This window comes from Plutella xylostella, chromosome 23, assembly GCF_932276165.1.
Source record: "Plutella xylostella chromosome 23, ilPluXylo3.1, whole genome shotgun sequence".
NCBI classification, from domain to species: Eukaryota; Metazoa; Arthropoda; class Insecta; order Lepidoptera; family Plutellidae; genus Plutella; species Plutella xylostella.
This window is the reverse complement of record NC_064003.1, coordinates 1,075,662-1,101,647: the sequence shown is the minus strand read 5'-3', so window position 1 is coordinate 1,101,647 and position 25,986 is coordinate 1,075,662. Positions and strand designations below refer to the sequence as shown.

General features: G+C 36.9%; 4 protein-coding genes across 6 annotated transcripts in view; all 4 read right to left on the bottom strand.

Annotated features, from left to right (window-relative positions):
- The window catches only part of LOC105393233 (transcription factor collier), a 48,833-nt gene extending 43,390 nt beyond the window's left edge, over nt 1-5,443 (bottom strand). The window contains exons 1-2 of the mRNA XM_048629496.1: nt 5,314-5,443; nt 3,565-3,697 (exon numbers count right to left, since the gene is read on the bottom strand). Coding sequence (XP_048485453.1) covers nt 3,565-3,689 — 125 coding nt within the window. The 5' untranslated portion in view covers nt 3,690-3,697; nt 5,314-5,443. The remainder of the gene's footprint in view (nt 1-3,564; nt 3,698-5,313) is intronic.
- A 10,423-nt stretch (nt 5,444-15,866) lies between these two features.
- LOC105393226 (ovochymase) lies at nt 15,867-18,794 on the bottom strand. Of its 3 annotated transcripts, XM_011564960.3 has the most exons (6): nt 18,506-18,794; nt 18,028-18,161; nt 17,300-17,477; nt 17,093-17,209; nt 16,511-16,636; nt 15,867-16,163 (listed from the first exon to the last, which is right to left on the bottom strand). In XM_011564960.3, the coding sequence occupies exons 1-6, from the start codon at nt 18,659-18,661 to the stop codon at nt 15,924-15,926; spliced, it is 951 nt and encodes a 316-aa protein (XP_011563262.3). In that variant the 5' UTR covers nt 18,662-18,794; the 3' UTR covers nt 15,867-15,923. The 3 variants fall into 3 exon arrangements, with proteins under 3 accessions (XP_011563262.3, XP_011563263.3, XP_011563264.3); XM_011564961.3 differs by lacking the exon at nt 17,093-17,209; XM_011564962.3 differs by lacking the exon at nt 18,028-18,161.
- A 173-nt stretch (nt 18,795-18,967) lies between these two features.
- Nucleotides 18,968-21,568, bottom strand: LOC105393228. The gene is made up of 5 exons (XM_011564963.3): nt 21,314-21,568; nt 20,815-20,997; nt 20,245-20,410; nt 19,821-19,927; nt 18,968-19,658 (listed from the first exon to the last, which is right to left on the bottom strand). The coding sequence occupies exons 1-5, from the start codon at nt 21,363-21,365 to the stop codon at nt 18,985-18,987; spliced, it is 1,182 nt and encodes a 393-aa protein (XP_011563265.3). The 5' UTR covers nt 21,366-21,568; the 3' UTR covers nt 18,968-18,984.
- A 440-nt stretch (nt 21,569-22,008) lies between these two features.
- LOC105393225 (transmembrane protease serine 9) lies at nt 22,009-25,514 on the bottom strand. Its single transcript, XM_011564959.3, has 6 exons — nt 25,290-25,514; nt 24,623-24,756; nt 23,750-23,918; nt 23,085-23,204; nt 22,692-22,817; nt 22,009-22,289 (listed from the first exon to the last, which is right to left on the bottom strand). Exons 1-6 carry the CDS (start codon nt 25,473-25,475, stop codon nt 22,026-22,028), a joined length of 999 nt encoding a protein of 332 aa, XP_011563261.3. The 5' UTR covers nt 25,476-25,514; the 3' UTR covers nt 22,009-22,025.
- Nucleotides 25,515-25,986: the final 472 nt, after the last annotated feature.

Below are 25,986 nucleotides of genomic sequence, written 5' to 3'. Positions count from 1 at the left end.
AAGGAATCGGATACTTACTCTGTATTTTTTTATGTATAAAAATAAATTATTACAATAAAATACAAATGAATTTTGTTTAATTTTAAAGGAAGCGAATACTTACTCTATATTTTTTTATATATAATAATAAGTAAGTATTATTTTCATGTACCTACATATATCCAAGTTTAACACTAATGTTAGCACAAGTAACTACTGTTAATTAACCCCGAAGAAAACTTAGTAACACGCAACACAAAACCGGTATTCTATCGATACCGGTACGCACCGCACTAGCGGCACCGTATTACGCTATGTGGCCCATTCATCTCGCAGCGCTGCAGAATTTGCGTAAACAAATTGGTTTCGCGATTGCCATTTTATACTCTTGTAGGCGACATTCTATTGTTTTATTTATCGCCGCTCGTTTCGGCCGCGATGGCGCTCGATTAGGATGTGTAGCGCTTTTTTCGCTTACTGATCACCGCTCTTTTGTCAATCTTCGAGTGTTGCCGGTTTTGCAGCGTTTGATTTTGCAGGTGTGTGTTTTTGTGTAGGTACGTCTAGTGAGTTCTTTAATAAATGATTTGAGGAATAATGGTTCCAGTATCAGTATATTCAATAGGTACTACTCGGAATAGAATATAGAGATATCGAGATCACTCTAGTCATTAATTTATTTAGTTATTAGCATTTTTATTCGTAATAAAACATTTATTTATTAGAAAAAATAGGTAGGTATATTAATAAAAAAATATGCAATGAATTAAGGTACTTGGAAATGATTTCAATTACGAATTTAATCGTTCAAACCATTAGCTGTAGGTATCAAATTTAATGTATTAAAATCATTCAGTCTAGCCATGGCCGGTTGGGTGTGGTAGTTAATGATCTGGCTTCCCTTGTAAATGGGCCTGTCATCGCTTCTGGCAAGGTATCTGTCACCATTTGTCATCTGAGCTTTGATGATTGCACCCTATTAGATTAATTAAGGGTTAAGTTATCTATAAAATGGCGTGTTATTCGGGGAAAATTGGGAGTTATTACTTAATACAATGTTTTATTTGATCAAAAATTTGTCAGGTTGTAGGTACATGACAATTATATTTTAATTATTATAATAGGTACTAATTACACATTTTATCAAGTACAACAGCTCACACTGTAATATTTTGTTGTATAAATTATGCTATTTAATGGGAAATTTCTAACCGTACAATAAATTAAAGACCTGGCTATACAAAAACTAGCCTCCAGCTAATATACCAGAATACACCTACCTAGCAGATGGTCAAAAAAACTCAACCAAAAACAGACAGCACAGTGCCCTCACTCCGAGTATTTACACGAAAATAATGAAGTTGTACAATAACCGGACATTTGTGCGGCGTGCAGCATGAAGTATGAGTATAGCAGTGTGCAGTGTGACGGGAGCTGTGGGCATATTAGTGCGCCATTGTTGAGGGGAGACACAGACATCTGTCTAGTTTTACAGAATGCGCCACTACGGGTTTTGGAGCGTTGGCGAATTCGTGTGCCGTTTTGTGTTCGAGTTTTTGCATGGAAGAATGTTAAAAATAGTATTGTTTTTATGATACTAGGTTTTAGTCGGGAATATACCGTGATGTTTGTGTACCTAATAACAATTTAGATTCTAATATTGAACTGAATAATAACAAAATATAAACCCATAGGTGGTTTTAGATACATAATATACTCAACAAATAAATAATAAAGTTAAGTTTTGGAGTAGTAAGTCAGCCAAAAAAACACAATAAAATACAATATACAATAATATGAAAACAACCTCACCATGGTACCGCAGAATGTATGAAGAAAGCATAATAGACGTAAACTGTTTATAAAAATGTTGGCTCTGAGTTACTTATTTATTTAAGAGAACAGCCCATATGGACTACTAATTTCAAGTGTTTGTTTAAGGGAAGAATATTTAGGGTATATTTTATAATTGAGTAGGTACCTACTACAACATGTTTTGTTGTTTTAGCAGCAAATATTGTGTTGAAAAAAATAGCGGTAAGTATTCAGTGGGTGAATATTTTTCACTCGTAATTTTATTAATAAAATTTATAATTACTTACCTACAATCAATAATTAAAGCTTACCATAAAAACATTAAAATACCAACCCACAACCTCGCCCCTACTTCACTATATCTCCAACCGTTACGGTACGTACGATGATTTATGGCGCGCAATACCGTTATGAATACGCACTTGTTAACCGCCGGTTCATTAACGCGCCCCGGCTCCTGATTGGACAAACTGCCATTGTTCGCGATAATAATAAAGTTATTGGCTATCGCGTCTGCAGGTGCAGTCGACAGCGAATGGCTGGTGCCCGCGCGTTTACATCGCGGTGCAATCGACTGCTGTGTAGGTGATTAAATATTATTTGTTTCGACGCTGGGGCTATTGGTGGATATGTTTATGAATTTGTTGCGTCCTATTTTTGACGAGTCACATAAAATTACATTTTATAAAATGTAAGATATATTTTTTTTAATGAGTAAGTATAGATTAACACCACACTTTTGTAACTTCAGGTTTTACCTACTTAATTCGTTTACCGCTAGCAAACGAATTTTCCCTGTGTAAGTCGCGTAAAACACATGCAAACACACCTCCGCAACACAACAATATAAGGCCATTATTTCAATTGCGTGTCGCTGAAAAATTCAGCGCGACCGCGTACAATCAAAACGCAAATGCAAAAAGAGCGTGAAACCCCAAATTTTCCGCATTTAATCCACTTCTGTGTATTCGATATCACACGAGGCCAACATTTGGTGCTGTTTGCTTACCGATCGGTAATCTAATTTCGGTTATTTCGGTAACCGTAATAAGTTTAGTGCGCTGCTCTTTTCGCTCACTAAAAGGTTTATTAAGAACGATTTCAATGAGGGGCCGCCTTTGTGGCTAGTTTGTTTGCATTTATTTATTTATATTGCAAATTAGTTATGGCTGTTGGAATTAGGGGCTACGGTTTTTGAAATGCCTACCTAGTTGCCATTTGCCTACTTCTAATTTATAATGTACTAGCTAAGTAGCCAAGTTAGCTATTTGAGAAATTGACTATTGTTTATCATTTTATTTAAATTATAATTTCATGGATACAATTTTTGGATACAATTAGAAGTACTTTGTTAATGTCCAATAAAAACTTTAACATTGGGGCTCAACACTTACAAATAGGGATCCTTTAGAAAGACCAACTAGATTATTCTATTAAAAATTATCGGCCATAAAATTATTATTAATTATTATATATTACGGCCACAAAACATTACTTTCAGCAATTTCCCTATTGTAATTTTTGATGTTCAGCGATGATCTTTACGATAAATTGGTATATGGAATACAACTATTAACATGATAAAAAAAAACCTGCATTATATAACTTACACTAAAGATAGTTCTGGTTTAGAACCGGTTATAGTCAAGATTTTATACAAATCAGCAGATAATAGTCGGGTGTCAACCAATAAACTATCTTTAGTCATTCTTTTATAATAAATAGGTCTACGTTTTCCTAGATCACACTTCAAATTCATCACAAACTCACTTGGTATTATCAACGAGCGAGCTCGGCGTCATCCAGGCGCGGGTCAGGGGTTCCTCCTTCAGCGAGGTGACGGGGCCGCGCGGCTGCAGCCCGCCCGCCGCCTCCTGGTGGTGCAGCCCGAACATGAGGCCGCCTGGAAGGGACTAGGGGTTAGAGTGGGGTTTTTCATGGGGTGTGATATGATTTTTTAGTTCAAGCGGAATTACAGTCTCGAGCAGTGAAATGGTTCTATCAACCATTGCCGTTCCATATGTCATCGGAACTTTTGCATTGCTCATGAGTATAGTATAGTATTCTTTGATAATAAGTTGCTTGAAGCGGGGATAACGTACCTAGCAGTATAATTATTATTAAATAATTTTATAAATTAGTCATAGAGTTTTTCGACATATAAAACTGTATCATCTGCTTTAAGACTTAATAGAGAACGGATATAAAATATTATAAATAAAATAAAACTGTCCGAACAATAAAAAATGGCACATTCCTAAGAACATAATTAAATATCTACCGTCAAAAACTTTTTAACAGCAGGGAATCAAATTCGGGACCTTAGTCGTTTCTAAACTATAATAAAAAATGAAAATGCTTGACTGTGAGTAACGCAAACGTGTGTGCACAAGATATTAATTTCAAACTTTAAATAAAAAAATAACGTGAAAATTTAAAAACAAACGTTTTATTGATTTATTAAAAGTAAAAACAAGTCTCTTTTAGAAACAAATTGTTTTTTTTGCTAGATTTAACTAAATATTACGCTAATATGCCATTAAAATTATCTAGGATTTCGGTATTGCGAATGTAGGTATTTTAATTTTATTTGCAATTGTTTATTTATTAGATTTCTCATTTGATTATTGAATAAAATAAAATGGCAGATAAATAACCCCTAAAAGTTAAATAAACCATGACTACCGTAAAATGAAACTCTGTTTATTGTGCGTTATTTATAGCGAGATCTGGAAATACGCCAGAACAAGAGAAATGGACAGATGAATAGCCAAAAGTTGTGTGATAGAAAGATGGATCGGGATATTTTATGACAAGCTGTGGGTTTAGAATAAACACCCAAATGATATCCAGTAGGTAGATATCAAATAAGGTATTATAATAAAATTATTAAGCCACAAAAAAGACCCATTTGAATATTTCCTATGAAGTAAATGTTATAAGTTTTATTTATTTATACATATAATTATTTGCACAAATATTAAAAATAAATCTACAATAAGTGGGCTTAATGCTAAGAGAATTTTCTAACTAATTCAAAGTTTTGTTTATATTATAATTTTTACAATGTCTTTAATATAAACTGCGCCATTTTTACAATAATGAAATATTCAGTACGTTTGGAACACGATTTGGACCTACTTTAGGTAGAGTATGATACTCTCCATAATAATAATAAAATGTTTTTAGTTAGATGATTTGATAATTCAATTTATTTCAATATCACTACAAAATAATTGAATATACCTACCTAGCAATATTTTTTCAAATAATTAATTTCTTCTAAATATTTTACGTATATAACTTCAATTTTAAAATTTTATTGAATTTCTGTATGATTTTTTAAGGTTCTTTACATTACTAGTAAGTAAATAACTAATAAATAAAAAAAATAAACAAAAAGAAAATACTATTAAGACATAGTTACAATACCGAAAATCTATAAAAAAAACTATCTAATAACCTACCCTGAAGTCTCAAAAAAATCATTTTCTTGTATGAAAAATAAATAAAAATTACCTGAAGACCTCGGCGCGCCAGGCGGGTACAGCTTGCGCCCCCATCCCACGGGGTCGAGCTCGAGCGGCGGCCACGGCGAGCCCGCGTAGCCCGCCGCCGCGTTCAACTCGTCCGACCGAATCGCGAAACCGGTTATAAACGGTACCGGGAGACAGCGGCGCGCGGTACCGGTTTTATACCGGTATGAAGATTTTTCCTCGCACTATTTTTTTTTTCGCAACTTTTTTTTGTTTAATAGAGTTAATATGAAGTTTTTAAAGTGTAGAAAAAACACGCAAAAACTCGCGTAGACAAAACACAAAAAACGCAACGGAATTCTCAGTTCGAATCCAAAAGCTAAACTCTACAGTTACATGCGTGTATCCTGTGGGCTTTATCGTATGTGCGTTGAGGGATCGGGTCCCGGCTGAACGCGCGATCCCGCTGCGGATTTGCGGAGCACTAACAAGCGTCGAGAGGACGCGCGCCCTCCGTCCCGCGGGCCCCACCCGGCCCCACCCGGGGGACACGCCCTCCCCGCTCGAGCGAGACGGCGACACTGGCGCAGAGGGCGCCACCGACACTGCATTCTAAAACCAATTTCTTTTTAATCCCACGCGCTAAACATTCCAACCGGCCAGTGTGATTTCTGACGCATTTTTTCAACTCAAATGAGGTTGCATGTTTTGTGGACCAAAGAGTTTTCGCATGCAGGTTTCAGGGTTGTCGGAGTTTCCCGCTGAGACCGCAGTGCGCAAGGGACAGAGCGTCGCGTGAGACGCAGCATCGCTCGCAAGGCCCAGCCCTGGGACGGCCCATCGCGACCAAAGGATCACTTATTAAACTAAGTTAGATTGACGATGATGAAATTTCAGTGGGAATTGACTCGCACAAGTTTTGAGATGGGGTTTTGTCGCCTCATTAAATATTTGTCGCATTCGTCGTCTGGTTTAAGTTGAACATATCGCTGAAATTAATCTACAGATATAACAAGAAGTCGCTAAGATTTTTTTTTTCTCCATTTACGTAGGTACGACTGCTGTTTGTTCCTAAATTACCGTTCTTCCTATCCTGGAATAGCTAAGTGAGTAGGTTGTCTAATTTATGGCTTGGAACTAGCTGTTAAGGTCATAAAACTGGGAGCTGTATCTTCAGCATACGAGATTATACCCCAGGTGAACGTAAACATTATAAGGCTATGAGTTTAGCTTTTGATCCTTAAATTTAACTATAATAGCTACGTGTATGTACCTACCATATTGTGTAGGTGATTCGTATAGTGTTTTGATGTTCTTTTGTGCTTGGCCATCTAATTAATTCAACTTTTATTGTCACTTATACAGCTCGTCAGTTTCAGCAGTTATCATGATTAATAATGATTATGATGACCATCAAACCAAGAGTGAAATGCTTACCCATTTTATCCAAGACCGAAAAATATGGTTCTTTTAAGTTTGACGTGTGTGCTATGCGTGTCTGGCGTGTATCTGCCTATAGCTAGGTAACCTCGGAGTCTTGAAAACCTTGTTTATATTCCTCATCCTTATTTATTTAAATCAACTCCGCCACGCGATAATTTTACCATTTATTATCAAACGGATTAAACTTCAGTTAAGTTAACAATGCTATGAATAGGTAGCTTGATAACTGTAAAGTGGATCGCGTAACAATGGGTTTATACTTTGTAGGTAAACAATCAAAACAATGTGAACAACCTGTAAAATTATGCAAGTAAGTAGGTAGTTACGTAGTTCTTTACTGATGGATAAAAAGTTCTAAACCCTTAGTGTGTGGACTAATTTAAGTCTCTAGTTAAAACCTTAACGTTAAATTCCATACATTCCACAAATTCGCATCACATCTAAATTGGAAGCTGCATCACATCAAACTGAGTGCATACTGAAATCTCGCTGAAACTCGCTTTCAAAACTCTCGCAAGTTATTTTAAAACTCACTCGAGCCAACAAAGCGGCGCATTCTACCCGCGCTGTCTAACACAGAAGCAATTACTCATATTTCCTTTATTTTCGACAACAACGAGCAAGTTACCATCCTCATGGGTAGACCTGAGTGCTTGGAGACCTTAGGGCCTCTGGACCTCACAGAGGGCTGGCCACGCCCCCGCGCCACGCCCACCGCTAGCCACGCCCCCCAGCCGCTACAGAATACCTCATGAGACTAAACTACGCTTCTGTTACGAGAAATATGAGTGCTAAATGTAAAGTTTGTAAATAAGGTGAGTTAAACGAGTTTGTTTTATACAATGGCGAGGATAAAAGTATGTTTTAAATTGTGTGTTTGAATTGCGAAACGAAATCCCAAAGGTGTAAGTGCTAAAAGTAAAAAGCTTTGTATACCTACTATAGGTTTGCCTCGAAAATTGTGACTGAATTTAACTATATCGCTCACATAAACCTCTTTCTTTCCTCCTTAAAGACGGGGCCTTTGTGAAATGGTGGTAGATTGAATGAGTGAATGTTTTCAGCCCAGTGTTTTATTGTCGGGTGGGTTTGGGTTTGAATTTTAAGTATGAAAGCAGCACATTGTTGTGAAATAGTGGTAGATTATGCCTTTTGACAAGTAATTCTAATATTCTACGTCGAAAAAATAAACGATTTCATTTCATTTCAAATACCATTCTTTATACCCATGTAAATCAATTAGTTACAATGTACATTAAAACATTAAACAGTAGGTTTCATACGCTGCTGCATGTAAAGACTTCGTCGTCAAATCGTCATGACTTTAGACAGCGGGACGAACAGGCATTTCGGAAAGTTAGGAAGTTAGAGTGCATTTTTCGAGTAGGTAAAGTGGAACTGGATGGCATTTTCGACTAAATTTGAAGGTTGAAGGCTTCGTGGTGAAGTGACGTGATGCAATTGCAAAGAGTTGAAAGCCTGTCGTTATCTTATCAAGTTGTGAGTGCTGGCCCGACTGTAAAGTTGCAATATGGTTTTACATCATGGCACAAACAATGAAGCTTAGTTAGAGGATCTCAGATTGCATATTTTTTGGTTAGATACTTTTTTTGTACATAATATTTTTTATTGATTCGACCCCAAATTAGGCAGATCCTGTAATATAAAGCTGGATATACACAGATACATCGATTTACATTAACACTCAAGACCCAAGTACCATTAATACCTATCTGTCTTTAAACAAATATCTGCAGTGGCCGGGAATCGAACCCGGGACCTTCAGCATAGCAGTCAGGGTCACAAAGCATTACACCATACGGTCATTCTGTGCTTAGTTTTCACTTGTAGCCACGTAGGTACTTAGACTTAGGGTTAACCAATTACAATTCTTGGTATCAGCTCATCATTGCAGATTTCTACGCCCATATATGGATGTACTCCAGTTGCATACTGATACCGCTTCCTGGTGCCATAAGCGGAACAATAGTCGGTAGGTACTCGTGTCAGCATTACAATTAGGTCAGTATTGTAGAATAGAAATTATAATAAAATTATTTAGGATTAGCATTTGACCGTGAGCTTACGTTATGTGTGAGGTGCCTTTAGAAATGAAGGCGTAATCTCTGTTTAAAAAATCCAAATTAGGTTTTGGTTTAAAACACTAATTAATCAATAAGTACCTACTTGTATTACCTCAAAAACATCTGTTTAAATTGTGTTTATTTTGTGGTAACACCATAAAACTTTGCTCATCTCTAAATAATTTAATATCATGTGGTGAGTTTGAACTTTTTGTTAAATTTCAAGTGGAATATAAAAACAACTGAAATGACAAATCCGTGTTTAGACTATCTTAAAACCGGAAGGGAGCACTCAATTTGACCACTAATCTAATATCTACAAAAAAGTGTGAAATTAGTAGCAAAAACTTCGCAAAATGAATTCGATTTTAAGGAGCTGACATTTGGTATACCTATTTCGAGAAACTACTTTAAGGGCATTTAGACCTTAGATGAAAAATATACGAACTGAGTGGTTGTTATTCGGTTGAACTTTAAACGGTTTGACAACAAAAAAAATGGTACCTGCGGGCGCTTGTGGCATAAAATAATAATAATAATAAAAATCTTTATTTGGATCAAGAACACTTAATACATTAAACAAATTGAAACGTTAATAACTGCAAATAGTGTAACACTGTGGCGCAGCCATTAACGCCCACCTTAAAAACAAATTATTACGATTTGACGAGATTGTGATCGAACAAGTAACAGTGCACAGAGATTCTAGGCTAAATTAACTAAAATATAAGTAGTTTTCTTTTACATAAGTAGGTATAGAAAGTATTATTCATTTATACAAGTCTTAATCAAACTCCATAACACAGTAAAATATGATAAAACAAAATTGATAAATATGAAAAAGTAGTTTAAACAATTATAATCGCAGATTAATGAGTTAATCGGTACTTAATACAAATATAAGACGGGTCATAAATTATTAGTAGTGTTTTAAGTTAAGTTAATGAAATTATTTAATTATTGCGATAAGACTCTCAGTATCATCGTAAGATAGTGAAAGCAACTTTCACTCACGGAGTGTCATGGGATATATGTTAAGCTTCTTATTAATCCTATTGTATAGAATAGAGCTGATATAATAATAAAAACAAAATACATGCTATCACTATCTAAAACATAATTACAGAGAGTGACAGCATGTCTTTTCCTATCCCACAGGTAGCCATTATCCATTGTGAAACAGGCCCTTGAAAATCAAACCCAAAACATCCGCCTTTTTAATTTCCTCATCTCGACAGCAGCACACATCTGTCCATTTGCTTCAGCGGAACAGCGGATAACTGTTGTCCCTTCATAGAAAAGCAATCGGCTGGTTGTAAACGTTAAGGGTCTAGAATCACCCCCTGGGGCGCCCTGACGGCCTGCCCAATGTTTCTTAACACTACTGAAAAAAAAGAACGCATTCGTTTGAATGGCTTTGAAGGGCTACTTGACTCTTGACACGTTTTTGCAAAGAACGTGTCTTGTAAGAGGTTTCAAAATATTTATTTGGCCATGAGTTTTTATGTGGTGGTCTTTGGTTAGCACGCTCAATACTCAATTTGGATTAGTCTAATTTTTCATTTATTGCATGAACAAAACTCCCGAGATCGTTGGTAAAAAAAATCAGAATCACATGTGCTACCTATAGCGTAATTCATAATTATTATAGTCAGACAATTGCTTCCATTTTTTGTAGGTTGTTAAAAACAATTCCACTACTTATTTTCAAAGATATAAAACACACAAAATATATAACTTAGGTACCTACGTAAATAAATAACTTACGTCAATATAATCGATTCTCTTCATCTTTGCATGTAAAAAACGTATTTGCTTAACATAATTCTTTATCTTTCAAACATACCACTGACTGTGACGGAAAATCCTGTCTTACAAACACAATGTAAATTGTAAATATGTCTTTAGGGAGCCTGTAGATGTAGATGTAATAATGATTGTCGACAGTATAATAGCTTCCGTAGAAGGGTTCTCAGCATGTCATATTTTGCGTACACTTTCTGAAGATTACCGCCTTTTTAAGCGTTCCTATTTAAGAATTCCAAAGACAGACATCGGCGGTGCGAATAAAAAAATAGTCGCAAATTTTTGCCTTTTTGAGGCGAGAGCGTACAAATTCTGTAGTAATAATAGAGTAACATGGAGTCAGTAGCATTTCAAAACAGCCAACAATTAGGATTATGAAACCTACACTAACATGCTCTACGGAAACTGACGGAAAAAGTACGAGAAAAACAAATTGAAAATAATATTGCTCTAGCCGGGCCACTTCCAAAAAGACGAGTGTATAAATGTGAAATTTCGTGGTTGTGATGCCGTGAGTGTTGTGTTTTGATGTTTCGTGAATTTACCTGAATAGATATTTCAGCGATGCCAGTTTTTCTGTTTTCGAATTCAAAGACAATTGAATATCAGTAGGTATCTGTTTTATTATAAGTATAGGTGTTTTGTTACAGTTGTTCGGTGCGTATGTATATGATAGAAGTAGGTAATCTGTCCTTAAAATTTGCAGCATAGCATTTCTACAGTACAAAAGGTCCTAGTGATTTTCCAATCTCACTTAGTTAAATCATATAAACCAGTGAGTATTCTGAATTAATACAATACCATAATTTATGAAGTCGCTGCGGTGTCCATGCTTATGGATCCACAGTGTGGATGATGGAGCACAAGTAACACGTTATATTATACTTAGCGCTACTCATTCAAAGCTCACGCAAAGAACAAGCTCTTTCAGAATGTACCATTCATTAACTATATGTACTTCTAACTAGGTAGATGTTTCCAAAATTGTATGTTAGACTGAGACTGTGAATGTGACTATTATAGGTACCTACTCTTTGAAATCGCTGCTTCAGACAGTTACAGTGGCACTTTTATCGATCCAGATAGATCTACATATACGATACTATTTATCGGGATTTCCGTTAAACAGCACCAAACCAATATCTGCCAAAGATCCAATACCTACTCATCAGAATAATAAGTGGATTAAAGTTATCCAGTAATAATAAAAATAATTAAATTCATTTATTCAAGTAACAATACTCAAAGAGAGTAATAATAATGAACAGAAAAAATTACGTTGGACGCCCTTCAGTCCGCTTGAGTCCGCTGGACCAACATTTGACAGGTATCTGATGTTATAAAAGGCCTATGTTGTAATGAACAATCTTTGACCAATAGTAGATGATTTACTTTATGATCATGTTTAGTTTTCCAATTGTCCTTTCCGAAAGCAAAGAGTTATCTCATCTACCTCACCTAATCCTCATTCATATCTGCCGACTGCGTATAATTTATTCAATATTTTTAAATTGGCCGCGAAGCTCAGTAATGGAGCCGAAAAAATGCGAAAAGCAGGCTAAATGGATCCGCCGGAGCGCTCACTTATTCACGACTCCACTTCAAGCGGAAGATCACCAGACGAATGAAACTTTCAACTCTTTCACTGGTTATGAAACATTGAGTGAGACAGGAAGACTCGTGGACTCTTTGTAAGTGGATCAATGTTATTTTTTTTTTATATAATTATGAAATAGTAGATAGTATATAAGTACTCCTTTAAACATTTAGTAAAGGTACACCTGAGTCCGCGTTGTTCTATGCGTTTGAAAATGCAGTAGAAATTTAGACTAAGTAATAAGAGAAAGTAATGTTTGGATATAGTGCTATGCGTTATGCGATAACTTTGAAACAAACTCAAGCGCCAACATATTTTTAACGAGGATAGGAATTATTCTTTGCAGTGTCTGGTATAGTCAACAACATTAGTAGCCTTATTTATTTTTTTTCCATACTCAACCCTCGCATAGTGGCGTTGCCCTTAAAACGCCAACAAAATAAAAAGTAGCTCCTAAATTCGCCATATGATGACTGTGTCAGAACGACCATTTATCATGTGCGCTGTGACATCTGAATTTATTTATAAAAAAACAAACAATGGCCTCTGCCGGGCCGCACTTGTCTCCCTAACTAACGGTGTTACTTGCACCAGCACTGAGCTTTTGTGCAGAGTACGGATAAATCAGAGGGTGCCGTGATATAATCTACAGGTACTGTAAGTCTTTTTAATTTAATCATTTATCATTTACGTTTAAGTTCTAAACTTAGCAAATTTGATAATCAACACTGAACATCTCATTAACTTCTTAAAATTTAAATTACCAATCCGAAATGACACTACTAAAAGTGTTTGTTACTTATTAACAAAAAAAGTTGCCCAAGACGAAATATTATAAAATCTTACCATCAAGACGCATTCTAAACGCTGTCAAGAGACTGTTGAAGTGTAGAACACGTTATAAATAAATGTGTATAATTTTAAACATCTACATTTATGATGCTAATACAGTTAGGGCCTTAATAAGATAGACCTTAATAGATAATAATATTATCAAACATACTTACTAAATGTTTTCAAACAAGTAAAAGAAATAACAGGTACCTTTTATCTATGTTTTGAGTAGTTACTCGTCATGTATCTCATACAGTTAAGCACAGCACACTCTGTACCTCCGCTACCCTGTATAAAAATCAACTTGTCCGTGTTAGGGCGCCGCTCCATCCAGAGGGCAGCACAATAGAAAGATAGCAATTTGATATTCAGGCCACATTTTTAATAAGTACGAGCGCCCCTCAAATGGCTCAGATGAGCCATGGCCCTACGATTAATAGGTTTTTGTTGTGCCATTATGTCGAGTGGCCATTTGGGCACGGTCAGTTTGAGTGTTAGTTTTACATGTAACTAAGTAGTGGGCTTTTTGGATTTGCGTAGCTAATACGTTTAGCTATTTCTTGTAGAATATAAATAATTACTTTTTAAAAAATAGTACCAACGTGGCTTTACCAAATTTATGTTTGACAGCACCTATAATTTATGAAGATCTAATATGTATTATGTTTTAATATCAATTGGATAGGATTTCAGCGATCACCATGGACTCTTTCAGTGAAAGTTGCATTGAAACACATTCAAATCAATAAATCCATTATAAATTCACGATACTCAGATTAAACATAGATAATCTATAATACCTCTCTTCTTCCTCCAGTGTTAATACTTATTAGATTCATATTGTCGCCTCTCGCAGTCTATAACTACACAAACATAATGTAAAAATATTACATCATTTCATTTTTATTGTCGTCCGCCCGACTCTAGTAACGAAGTATTGTAGCGCGCATCTGTCCTCCTATCTTGATCAGTGCGTTGTTTTTTAACAAACTTATGTGTGAAAGAGGGCTGTTATACGTGTGATTTTGTATCACCCGAGCTATAGTATCTAGTTTGATTGCTTTTTAAGGAACGCCACAATGCTAGTTCATAAAACCAGCGCTACGGCCTACCCTTCGACCATTTGTTTTTCTTATGACGATTACGACAGTACAGATTATGACCATTCGCCCACCGTATTATTATCATCAAGCTGAGCTAGAACCAGTTTCTGCACCGGAACATTTTTTACTACTTTTACTACTTTTAAGTTTACAAGAGACAGAGAGACAGTGGAAGCTGTTAAACTTGGCAACAACTTAGTAAACTGCAGTAGGTACACTGATCTGCTTAGAAACACTTAATCAGTACTGCGGTGTACCTCTTGTCCAACTTAGGAAACCTAATTAGGAGGTCTGTCTTGGCACTAGTTGTAGATCTAACTAGTTTCGGAACATTACTGCGGTTGGTTTGTAACCATAAACATAATTTAGAGGCGTAATGTACGTACATTACAGTAAGTATGTCATTTTCTTTCAATTTTCTTTTAAAAAATGTAAAACCAATAGACGCAGAAAATCCATTCCAAGTCTGATCTAATAAAGTTGAAGTCTGATCTCATTTCATTCCCAAAATATAATAATAATAATGATTACCTATACGTATACAAAAATTACAAACTTTAAAATTCCTTAAAAAGTACCTATCAATTGATATTTCTTACTTTTTGTGATGAATTGATGATACATTATGACTAATGTAAAACCTATGAAAACTTAAACCATGCACTTTCCCCCTAAAACTAAAGACAGGTAGCCCAAACTTAAGGCTCATACAGCAGCCGTCGGCTTGCTAACTTATTCAAACTGTTCAGGTTAATATCCGGACTGTCGATCAAGTAGTGGGCTCCTTAATTAAATCCAACTCTCAAGATACGCAGTCGAGATTTTAGTTTGAGGTGTGTTCACACGGGGTGGTTTCTAGTAGCTTCTTATCCTGTTCAAAGCTCTAGTTAAAATCAAGTTTAAAGCTAGTGTATGGATGGAATAGGTAAATATCGATGAAGCAAGGATAAAACAGCTATTTTAGTAGTTAAGATGACGTCAATCTTCAAATAACAGAATAAATTAGTTCACTCAAATCCGTTTATAATTTTCTAGCTATACGTTGCCAGATACCTCTACATATTTATAGCATTATACTGCTCTCTCTCCCAATTGGATGCGATCTATAGCCACGCTATACCTAGAACATTCCTCTTTCTAGCTTGTCTAAGCTCTTTTCACATCGTTAAAAACCACGTAGTGTATCAGCGGCCTACTCGTCAGTGTTGGCGCGGGCACTACCGGAAGTTTATAATTTATGAACCCACTTCCGGCATCCACCTTGCGATCACTACTACTCCTGCACTCTACCACTCCTGGGACCAACAAGACGTTAATGAAACTTAGCATATATTATTCACCGTTCGTCTAAGATTCTTGATCCTGAAGGATTGGCGTATGGAACAATTGTTTTGTGCCACCATCCGTAAGGTTAAGCGTTGGATGTGATGAATTGAGTTTAGTTCCGTGGTCAGATCACACCATTGACGGTTCACCGAACCGATTGTGGAAAACGATTTTAAAGAAACTAACACGCACGATCATCATAATATTTTATAAAAAATCAATAACTGCCATCTATCAGAAAAAAGGCTAACTAGTATGCATGCGTACAGAACCAATCATAAAGTTAGGCTACCGAAATCCTCTAGGCTCCCCTGCACACACGGAACTCGAAACACTTTCTTGATGTTAGTTCACTAGAACCTAACTAGATGGCGCTAATACCTAAATTGTAAAAAAGCAGTACTTATTGTAAATTACAGTCACATTTATTTTCAATCTTACAAGTACACGTATCATGCGATTATAAACAATATACTATTATAGTATTTAATATGAACATAAAGTAATAATCAACGAAATCTCCATGGATAACCGATCTAGCTCTATTACTACTTTCTATAAACTTGACATAGGAAGAGGTTCGGGTATAGAATGAGAACAACCTGGTACCGCGAAGGTCCTGAGTTCCTGATACCACTCCCACCAGTAGACCACGGTTGGACCTCGTCTTATAGCATACCAGGGGTCCACCAGAATCTCCCTGTAAATTGTATTGTTGTGTGTTAATTTTCGTGAAGCACAGCCTGAGGAAATGTGCACTAAAGTCTCAGCTTATATCTATGTCAAGAATGACATCCGCTATCGGAATCGGCAGTAGGGGAGAAGGCGCAAAGCGACCTGCAATAACTTGGAGGAGATCCATCTTCAGCGACCCCAGGACGAAGCCAAGGAAAGAGCCCAGGAAAGAAACGTCTGGAGAAGAACTGAAGAGGTCCTATGCTCCTCGTAGAGATAGAAGAATAATCAAAATAAGAATGTCATCATCTCACACTACAGATATACTTACACAACGGCTTTTTTTAATAAGTACCAAATAAAACCCCTCACCTTCCCAACTACAGATAGACTTTTTTTACTGCAAATAAAATTTCTCGTGTTTCTCTCGAACATTTTATCGCATTCCGATATCTTCATCAACTCAACTAAACCAGTCTGTAAAACACTGGACCGTTTCTGGTGAAATAATGAGACGAAAATACATATTACTACTACTGTAATTTGCTGTTTGTCGCGTGCTGCCCTTCCGGGGGGAAACGGGTGTCAGCTACATACTAACTTTCAACTGAATTTATTGACCCGTTTTCTTGTGCAAGAGTGCCAGAGTAAACCAACATACTCCCAAAAACGTAAGTACTTAGTAGGTTTTATCTTCTTCAGTAATATACTTAAGGTACTATTCCGTGCATCGCGACAGTCGTAGTAGTCAGAGTATGAAAATATATGGCACTGCTGCGACAGATATTATAGGAGACAAAATGACGAATGTCGCGATGCACGGAACTTTACACGTACCTTTATTGTACATCAACTGCAAAGCCTGCAAATGTAATCCCTCGTCCGCGTTTTTTCAATAAGAACATACCTAGGTAATTTATTTACTTTCTTACATACCAGAAAAAAAATACAAACATTATAATTTGTTCGACCATAACCAGATATTTGACAATTTCCTTGGTAGTCTTCATGTTTTTTTGCGTACGGTATAGACTGAACATTTTTGTTATAGTTAAATTTTCCAGATATAAACTGAAATGATACAAAATTCTGGTAATTATCTACTTGGAGGGATCAAAGCACCCACTCAACTGTAAAGTTGTTATAACTCGATAATCTTACCACAACAGCTATATCATGACTTGGAAAATTGAAATCTTTGTGAGCCGTCACATGTCTCAGTCTCCTCCACTGGCTATCAGTGTCCGAAGAGCCCATGGTGCGGGTGCCAACATTGAACAAATCCCCCATCACAGCAAACATGTCATTTATATTTTTATTTTCGATGTAGGCATATAGGCTGAAACATAAACACAATTACTTATAGTATAGGTTTGCAAATATTGAAGGGACGGCCAAATATGCTGAAGAAATGACAGGTGGGGTAAACGGGTAGAGATCATCATCAGCCTATGGCAGTGCTGGACGTAGGCCTCTCCCAAAGAACGCCACTTGATGCGATCTATAGCTTTCCGCATCCAATCATTACCAGCCACCTTTGGCAAGTCGTCACCCCATCTATCGGAGGGTGTCCTAATTACGTTTGCCTAGTCACGGTCTCCACTAAAAAACACATTTACCCCATCAGTTATCGGTGTTTCGACATACTATACATATATGACCAACCCACATACACTTAAGCTTAGTTCGATAACTTTAGTTCTCTGTTGGATTACTAAGGGATAAATATCCGGTAGTGTTGGGAGAGCCCTATAATATATTATGTCTAGTAGTGAAGGATAATGGTGTGATGATGATAGGAATGTATTGGAGTGACTTTTGCCATGCGCCTTGGCAAGGCATTAAAAGAAAGACTCGATGACAAAAATACTGTATTAAAATTTGTTTACCCGAAAAAACGAGACTTTCTAACAGCAACGCAATGGGCGGCCGTTAAAACCTTCGATGGAGCAATAAGTGCCCCTCCACAAAATGTTTTTCCATGAAACTTATTCCGACCTATACTTCCTTTTTTGAATGCTACCTGTGTGGTTAAATAAACATAAACAGTACACCTTCATTTCATCATCATATCACGTCGCCACTGCTGGGACACGGGTATCCTTCCAATGGAGGAAGGGTTTTAGGCCTAGTCCACCACGCTGGCCTACTGCGGTCTGGTGGACATTACACCTTCAGAGTAATATTTAAATACTTGTCGAGGTTATGGCAATTGCAATTTATCTATGTAGTCTAAGCTCTTTTGCGTTTGCTCTATAGAGCGTTGTCACAGGTTTCCCGTATGTTTTCTGTTAATCTTCATTACTTTGTAATAATTATATAATGTAGGTATGCATATAGTCAATATCTGCACTACTAATAGTCTACCTGATAAGGAACATCTCCAAGCTTAGCAATTTGCCCATCCATTACTCTTCGTCCTTCTAGTTCGAATGGTGATTTGCGACCAATTTTCACGTAAACCTTTGATTTCATCGGTATTGTGAATGAAAGAATAATGAAATATATGAGACAGTAGTGCATTCTTCCCAGTCTTCGCTAAGTTTATGTAAGGTAGTTGCTGCAAAATATTATATTGTATACTATTATTTGGAACTATATAATCTTTTAAGAACTCCCTACAGATTTTTAATATGAAAAGTTGAAGACAAGAAACACACAAGAAAATGACAACTTCAAGGCTTCAAACGTTGCAGAAAGTAGCACAGAGTATTTTATATCTGAAAAGATTGGGATACGTTTTTATTATTCTGAGACCCCTACAATGCCCTACATGAAACGGGGAACTGCACAAGATCGATCACGTGAGGAATAAATCCCAAAGCACTATCCAGTTTAATACCACTTTAATATCTTAATATACCGTTTACACTGATTTCTGGCAGGATATCCTTAAACCCGGGGGCATTCTTCAACTCCCCAACATCACAACAAATAACCCGACCCTTCTGCGCATCATCATACGAACTCAAATACCACCCAGACGTATCTCTCTGTCGGCTACACACGTTCCTACAAACATCCACCGGATCACTTTCAAATGGATTATTGATCACGACAAACGAGATGCAATCCGCGCTTTTGGTACAGACAATTTTAAACATGTACTTTGGTACAGGTACATTTGATCCGTCCAAGTACAACTCATTGCCTTCGAGGGAAGAGACACCTTCTGCTCCAGTAATAACGAACAGATCTGCTTGCAGCTCCTTCGCTTTGTGGCGAACAGCGTTTTCTACCCTCAGCCAATTGCCTTGGTTTATGCTCTGCCATTGAGGCACTACATTGGCGTAGAAATACGAGGCTATCTCCCAAGATCTATAGTGGAAGTCTGCGTCTGGTGCCAGGTGACCTCTCGACAGATACGTAGAGCTGAGGTAAGTATCGGCTTTTGCTTCGCCGAGTATGCCAGCGAAGACCTGCCTTTGGTGGTTTTTCGTGAAGATTTTCGACCATGACACGTTGGATGGCACCGCATTCGTCCTGAACCCTGGCCGGCTCGCGTTCCCTGTGTAGGCTCCTGGAAATAGTTATGACATTATTTTTTAATAATAAATTATTGCATCATGTCGTTTAACGATCACAGCTACGGCAATAGGTCTGGTAGGTTGCATATGAACGAACATAACTAGAACAATAAATGCAGTAGTGTATCTCTAAAATAATATAAAATGTGATTTACCTTTCAAACTGCTTCCGTGGATGACGTGTTGAGAGTACAACGGAGTGACGGTGTTGAAATCATAGGAAACTTTGTACAATTCCAGCCACCCAAACTCGGTTTCAAATCTGAAACAATAATTACTTAATAAACAATTGCCATCACCAAAAACTGTAGTAGGGCAACATGTTTTTTCTTTGTTATTTATAAATTCAAAAAGATGGTCTGGTTTTGTACAATGATACAGGCTTATTGGTCTACCAAAGATTCATTCCATTAAGCGTCCACCTTTTGGCACCGCACGTAAAGTACGCATCGCAATCAGTATTATTTGTATAGATTCACACAGGTGCGTCCACTTCATCGGTCATCATCAATTATTACAATCCATTTGTTGCAATACGTACGATACTGAAAGATGGATGCCGACCCTTAATAAACGTACCCGACACTCAATATTCTAGACGCGGGTGAAGTATCAACGTTGTTTGTGTTGACTACATCAGCTACCGCGTTTTTGGTGCACGAAACATCTTTAATATCCTTCTGAAATTGCTTGTCGACTTTGACTGTAGTGCCGGATACACAGGACAACTTTACAAAAGATGCATCTGAAATTATAAAACACAAATGAATTATTTCTTAATAGCTGGTATTTGGGAGCTGGAGTTGGAATATAGGTGCATAATCCTTGAGTTAGTTAGTCACCAAGTGTTGTAAGACTTGTAAGTAATCGTAATTATACCAAAGGTTAAAAAAATAGGTTATCTCATCGGTTCCAGAATCCAGTTTAAATTTGGTTTAAATATAAATAAGCTATTTGGTCGAGACGGAAATTAACAGGATCATAGACTAATACATAGTCTATGGCAGGATGATTGCCAACCTCCGCTACGAGACGGCATATGAAGAAGAAGAAGAATTATTATTGTGAAAATAATTAAGCACATTAACAAGGTCTAATAATATCGATAATGGAGCAGCAATTCCAGTAAATCAATCAGAAGTCACTTACTATCACTGAAGCCACTGACATAGTTCTTGGATCCGGGACACGACGCGATCAGGCCCTCACGGTACTGCAGTTCTATGTTAGTGGAATTGGGATAGTACAGCTTGTACTTTCTGCCAAATTTCTTGATAAATAGCGCATCCTTTTCAGGCAGGTCTTTGTTCACGTTCCATATACAGGATGATACTGGAAATTATAAATTTTAGATTACTGTCAGCGTGAAATGAATTTTCCTCTTTTATTAAGTGCACTGTGAAATTCCATTATATTTATAATCAGGCGGTGTGTGTCTAATTGCCTATTAAATGGCTATAATGGAACGAGAAACAAAATGAAACAGAAAACTACGTGATTATTTTACCTACTGAAATAGAGTCAACATAAGATATAGAAGACAAGGTTTATTACATGGAACTATTGTTATTTATACAATGAAATCGTGACCAAGAATACGAGTACGCAAATAGGAATTAGACAAACGTACTTGAAAAACAATACTTACACGAGTCATTTACCAAGAATATCACCCATAAGGATGAAAATAACACGTTCATTTTAAAAAACAATTATTATTAACAAAGAAATATTAAACTGTTATTTAATAAACAAGACGCCACAAACTGTAGATAAATAATTAAATAACGTCCATTATCTCAAAGTCACTGACTCTAAAACACATTCAGTGATAATGACCTAGATGCAGCAATTAAAAACACGACTGTATCACCTCATGATTTTGAGCTCACTGACTGAATAAATGTACTTAATAGTATGATCATTATTATGTAGACTCTAGTATGTGATAACCGATACTGAATTCACTAGGAGTGTATGAAGTCATGAATGGGTCCTATGATTGAATATTTCTTAATTGGACTCACTTAGGTCTAATAGAATTTGAAGGACCAAAAACTACTGGAACTGATGACATCAGACATCGTTGTTCGGTAGGTAATTAGGGCATATTCATTAAGTAACTAGGTTCTTTGATATTTAATTAATTGTATTAAATGAAACTTATTTTGCACGATAATCCCTAAATGATCGTATATCTCTATTATGTACAATTATACAGAAGTTTTGTGGAAAACCAGATTGCACTACAAAATATAATAATGTACGTACCAAGTTGTGCAGAAAATTATTTCCTAAAAAAATACATCTAATAATTATTTAGTTTCACAACAAAAACAACACTTTATCAGCCCAAAAACCTATATTCCCAACGAAAGTAAAACACCCCAAACCACAACAAAAGACGACCAGCAAACACGACTCTGATAATTTTTACTCGAATACATATAAACCCTGGCGCCGTCTTTACTCTCGATGAAGTCTCTGTAGGAGGATATCCGGGTGTAGAACGAGACTCCGTCCGGGGTCCTCTCACCCCCTGAGGCTATTCCGACCAGGATGCCCCGCCCACCCTCCGCTGGCTCACCCGTGCCTCGGCAGACTAGCGGCCCTCCTGAGTCACCCTGGAAGAAACGGGTTTGTTTTTAAAGAAAGAAACAAGGACCTGGTAAATTCCAGACGAATACAGGGAGAGGGTTCTGTCGAGTTCGTTGCAGGGACTACTATTCCTTTAGATTCTGGGGCGTATAAGTAGTTACGTATGACTGATTATGCAAATAAATATATCTTGATATCTCTTGAATCTCTCTTGACTGAGTTGGGTTTTTTAAACGCAATTACCACTGAATTTCCTGCAAAAGATTTTAGTGCTTACTACCATCCTCTTTTATTTAAAAATATTTGTCTCCGCACATTCCTCTATCGTCGGCTTTCTGACGCCATCCCGGCAACCTTTCAATATCCCAGCATAATCTTAAAGAAAATAATTTTTCAACACAAAATACACTTTAAGAAAAGGACCTCACCACCAGTATTTCGGCTTGATTCCGATCGGCACAGATCATGGAGGTTGTGTAGGACCGCGAGCGGTACTTGCACATCATAGTGCTCAGCAGGTCTACTGCTGCCATCAAGAGAATGGCAGACCTTGTCTGGAAAAAGAAGTTTTATTTTTGAGTTGTTTATGAAATAAATCACGGTGTTATTTTTGGTCCGTAGAATTGAAACGATCAGATCAGTTCCTACTTAAATAAAAACTTCCTGGAATCGATCAGCCGAATTATGTACGTAGACTTAATGCAGGTCTTCCAAACTAAAATGAACTTTCTTTTCCTGGATTGCGCAATGATTCTTTCAATAAAAATAAAAAAACATTAATAGTCGTCTGTTAGGTATGTGTTAATATTTCACACACTCACATATTCATTTATTCTGCCGTACCCAGATATGATGCATCTGTGTTGATAGTGGTCCGAGTGCCTCCGAGCATACGGTATCGTAGCCACACGGGAGTTCAGCACAAACGGCGATAACGCAAACTGAAAATTTATAGTTACACTTATTGCATTTGTTTCGGAAATTCGGAAGTGGTGTAGGTACCTTGTTACACTGTTTAACAAAATTTTGTTAAATTTATCATCTGCACTTGTGTACATAGAAAAGTCTGCAGCAGTCATAATTAACATTTCATTTCATAATTCACTATTAACAATTGAAACATACTTTATAACATGAACGAATCGCGATGCATTGATCGATACATTAAAAAATATCTTTTTATTCATTCAAGATCACTGCTGATTAAATATTTGGCCGAAATTTTCTTATCCATGACATTGATGACGGATAAGAGTTTTAGGTAACACTTCATCAAGCACTACAATAACACTACGGTAAGCGTCCACTTATTCGGCATCGTACGCAACGGACGCATCACATTCCGTATTCTTGATATAGAATTTCAAACAAGTGCGTCCACTTCATCAGCATTGCCGACGCCGTTTGTCCGTACATTTATGAAAATCCTTTTAGGCTGATACGTAGGATACCGATAGGCGGATACTTAAAACTTACTTTTACTCACCACGACAGCAATATCATTCCTAGGGAACTTATAATTGCTGGGCACGCTGGCGTTTATCAGCCGCCTCCACTGACCAGCCAGTAGGCTGTCCTCACTGGAGTAGTACGCCGCGTTTTGGACATTGCCCATAGCTGCCACGATGTGATTCAAGTCTTTGGGCTTGTTTTTGCTGTAATTTTGTACAGAGTATTTACGAAGAGCCAAATTTAAGGAGTTTCCGAAACCGACGCCGACGTGCGTGTATGAAGAGACTTATGAATGTGGAGGCAGCGATAGAAGTATGTCGGGATCGTGGCGTGGAGATCCATAGTCTCTGCCTACCCTTTTGGGAGACAGGCGTGAGTATAATATGTAGTTATTTATTTTTGTAAAGTTTTGTACGTTGAACTGATTTGAACGCATAGTGAAAGTGGTGACTATGTTTATAGACGATGGGCTTATTTTTAATGATTGTAGTTAGGAATATATTATTATGTAGTTTTTACGTGGGTTTCCTGTAGTAGTAGTAGTAAAGAAAAAGTAGTGTACAAGTATACAGCTCTGAGGACTGCTGGACGTTGGCCTCTCCCAAAGAACACCATTGGATGCGATCTATAGCTTTCCGCATCCAATCACTACCAGCCGCCTTTCGAAAGTCATCGCCCCATCTTACCGGGCGCACCACACTATAGTTGTTGTCTCTACTATAGTCGTTGTCTCCACTATAGAACGCGTTTAACCCATCGGTTATCAGTTCTATACAGATGTGACCAGCCCACTGCCACAGCTTACTAACTGGGTGAGCTGTGTCTTGACTCTGTCGGATCACTTCGTTACGAATGCGATCTTCCAGAAGATGTACATGTACAATGTACATTGATAAAATAGCAATACCCATTTTCATCTGTGAAGAAGCAATGCGCTGCCGACAGTATCTTCTGTGGTTGCACGAGGGTGCCTCCGCAAAAGTTAATTCCGTACAAACTAGGTGGTTTACTTCTGAAGTTGATTCCATCTTTGAACGATACCTGTTAATAATTTTAATTTAATAATTTTATTGAAACTATGGTTGCCCGCTTAGGTGGTAAGAGTTAAGACTTTCTTCTAAGTACACTCCCGGGCAATGAAAAAGTTCCACTCACAAAATGGCGACACTAAACGACCCCAATTTTTTCAAAGATTTAATATAAATTTGGAACCAAATATTATTGTTTTTAATTAGTAATATCCTAAGGCTCTATTTAATTTAATGTACTTTAATGTAGACGTCATTAAGCTAGCCTTTTCAGTTTAGAAGTAATTTGATGATCAATGGAACCTTTTCATTGCCCGTGAGTCTATTATAGTAAAAGTTATTGTGATAAATATAACTTGTTCTATTTCAGTTTCAGTAAATTAGCATGGCATTATAGCTAGCTGTTGCGGGGAAACAGTGGATAAAGGAAACATTACTAAAAAAGTTGGCGGTGACCCAATACACCACATTGTACGATGGAGCACTGATGATGATGATGATGATGATGATGAAATGTTTTGATTTTTATATGTATCGCATACTTACCTGATATGGAACTTCTTCAGATTTGGCCGGTATTCCGTCCCGGATACGAAATATTGGGTAGTCATTGGTATTAGTCTGATTTCTACCTACAGTGTTGCCTGCAGTTTCGTTTTTAACGTCTTGAGTATTTGCTGAACTGTACAACAAGGCTAGAATTGTAAAAAACCCAAAATTTTGTTGGTGCATGGTTTGATAAATAAAACAAATAAAAAAATTACCTACTCTGTGCCTTTCACAGGCGATCACAGACTCTTTCTACAGCAGTATAGTGCCACAAACTTATCTGTTCCGGTGAGAGCGAACTAAATTGGTCCATACCTCATTACTTACTGTACTAATGAATTTCATATTGACATAGATTATATGGACCAATTTAGTTCGCTCTCACCGGAACAGATAAGTTTGTCGCACTGTATACTTATTTATTTCATGCTTTTAGCCTCAGACCAACTACAAATAGACTCGCAATCGCCGTGTCCACTATTCTCTTTCTCACTCAAACCATAGATGTTGCCGACAAAAAAATAAAACCTAAATATGGGGAAATTTAACTTATCATAATAACAAAAACAAAACTTGAGTATATCGTCGGTTGATAGGAAAAAGACACTAAAGGCTAATTTTTCAATAGCCAGATAAAAGTTTTGCTGGGAAATAATTTTGATGCTGTTGCGTCTCAATGTTTCTCAATGTTTGC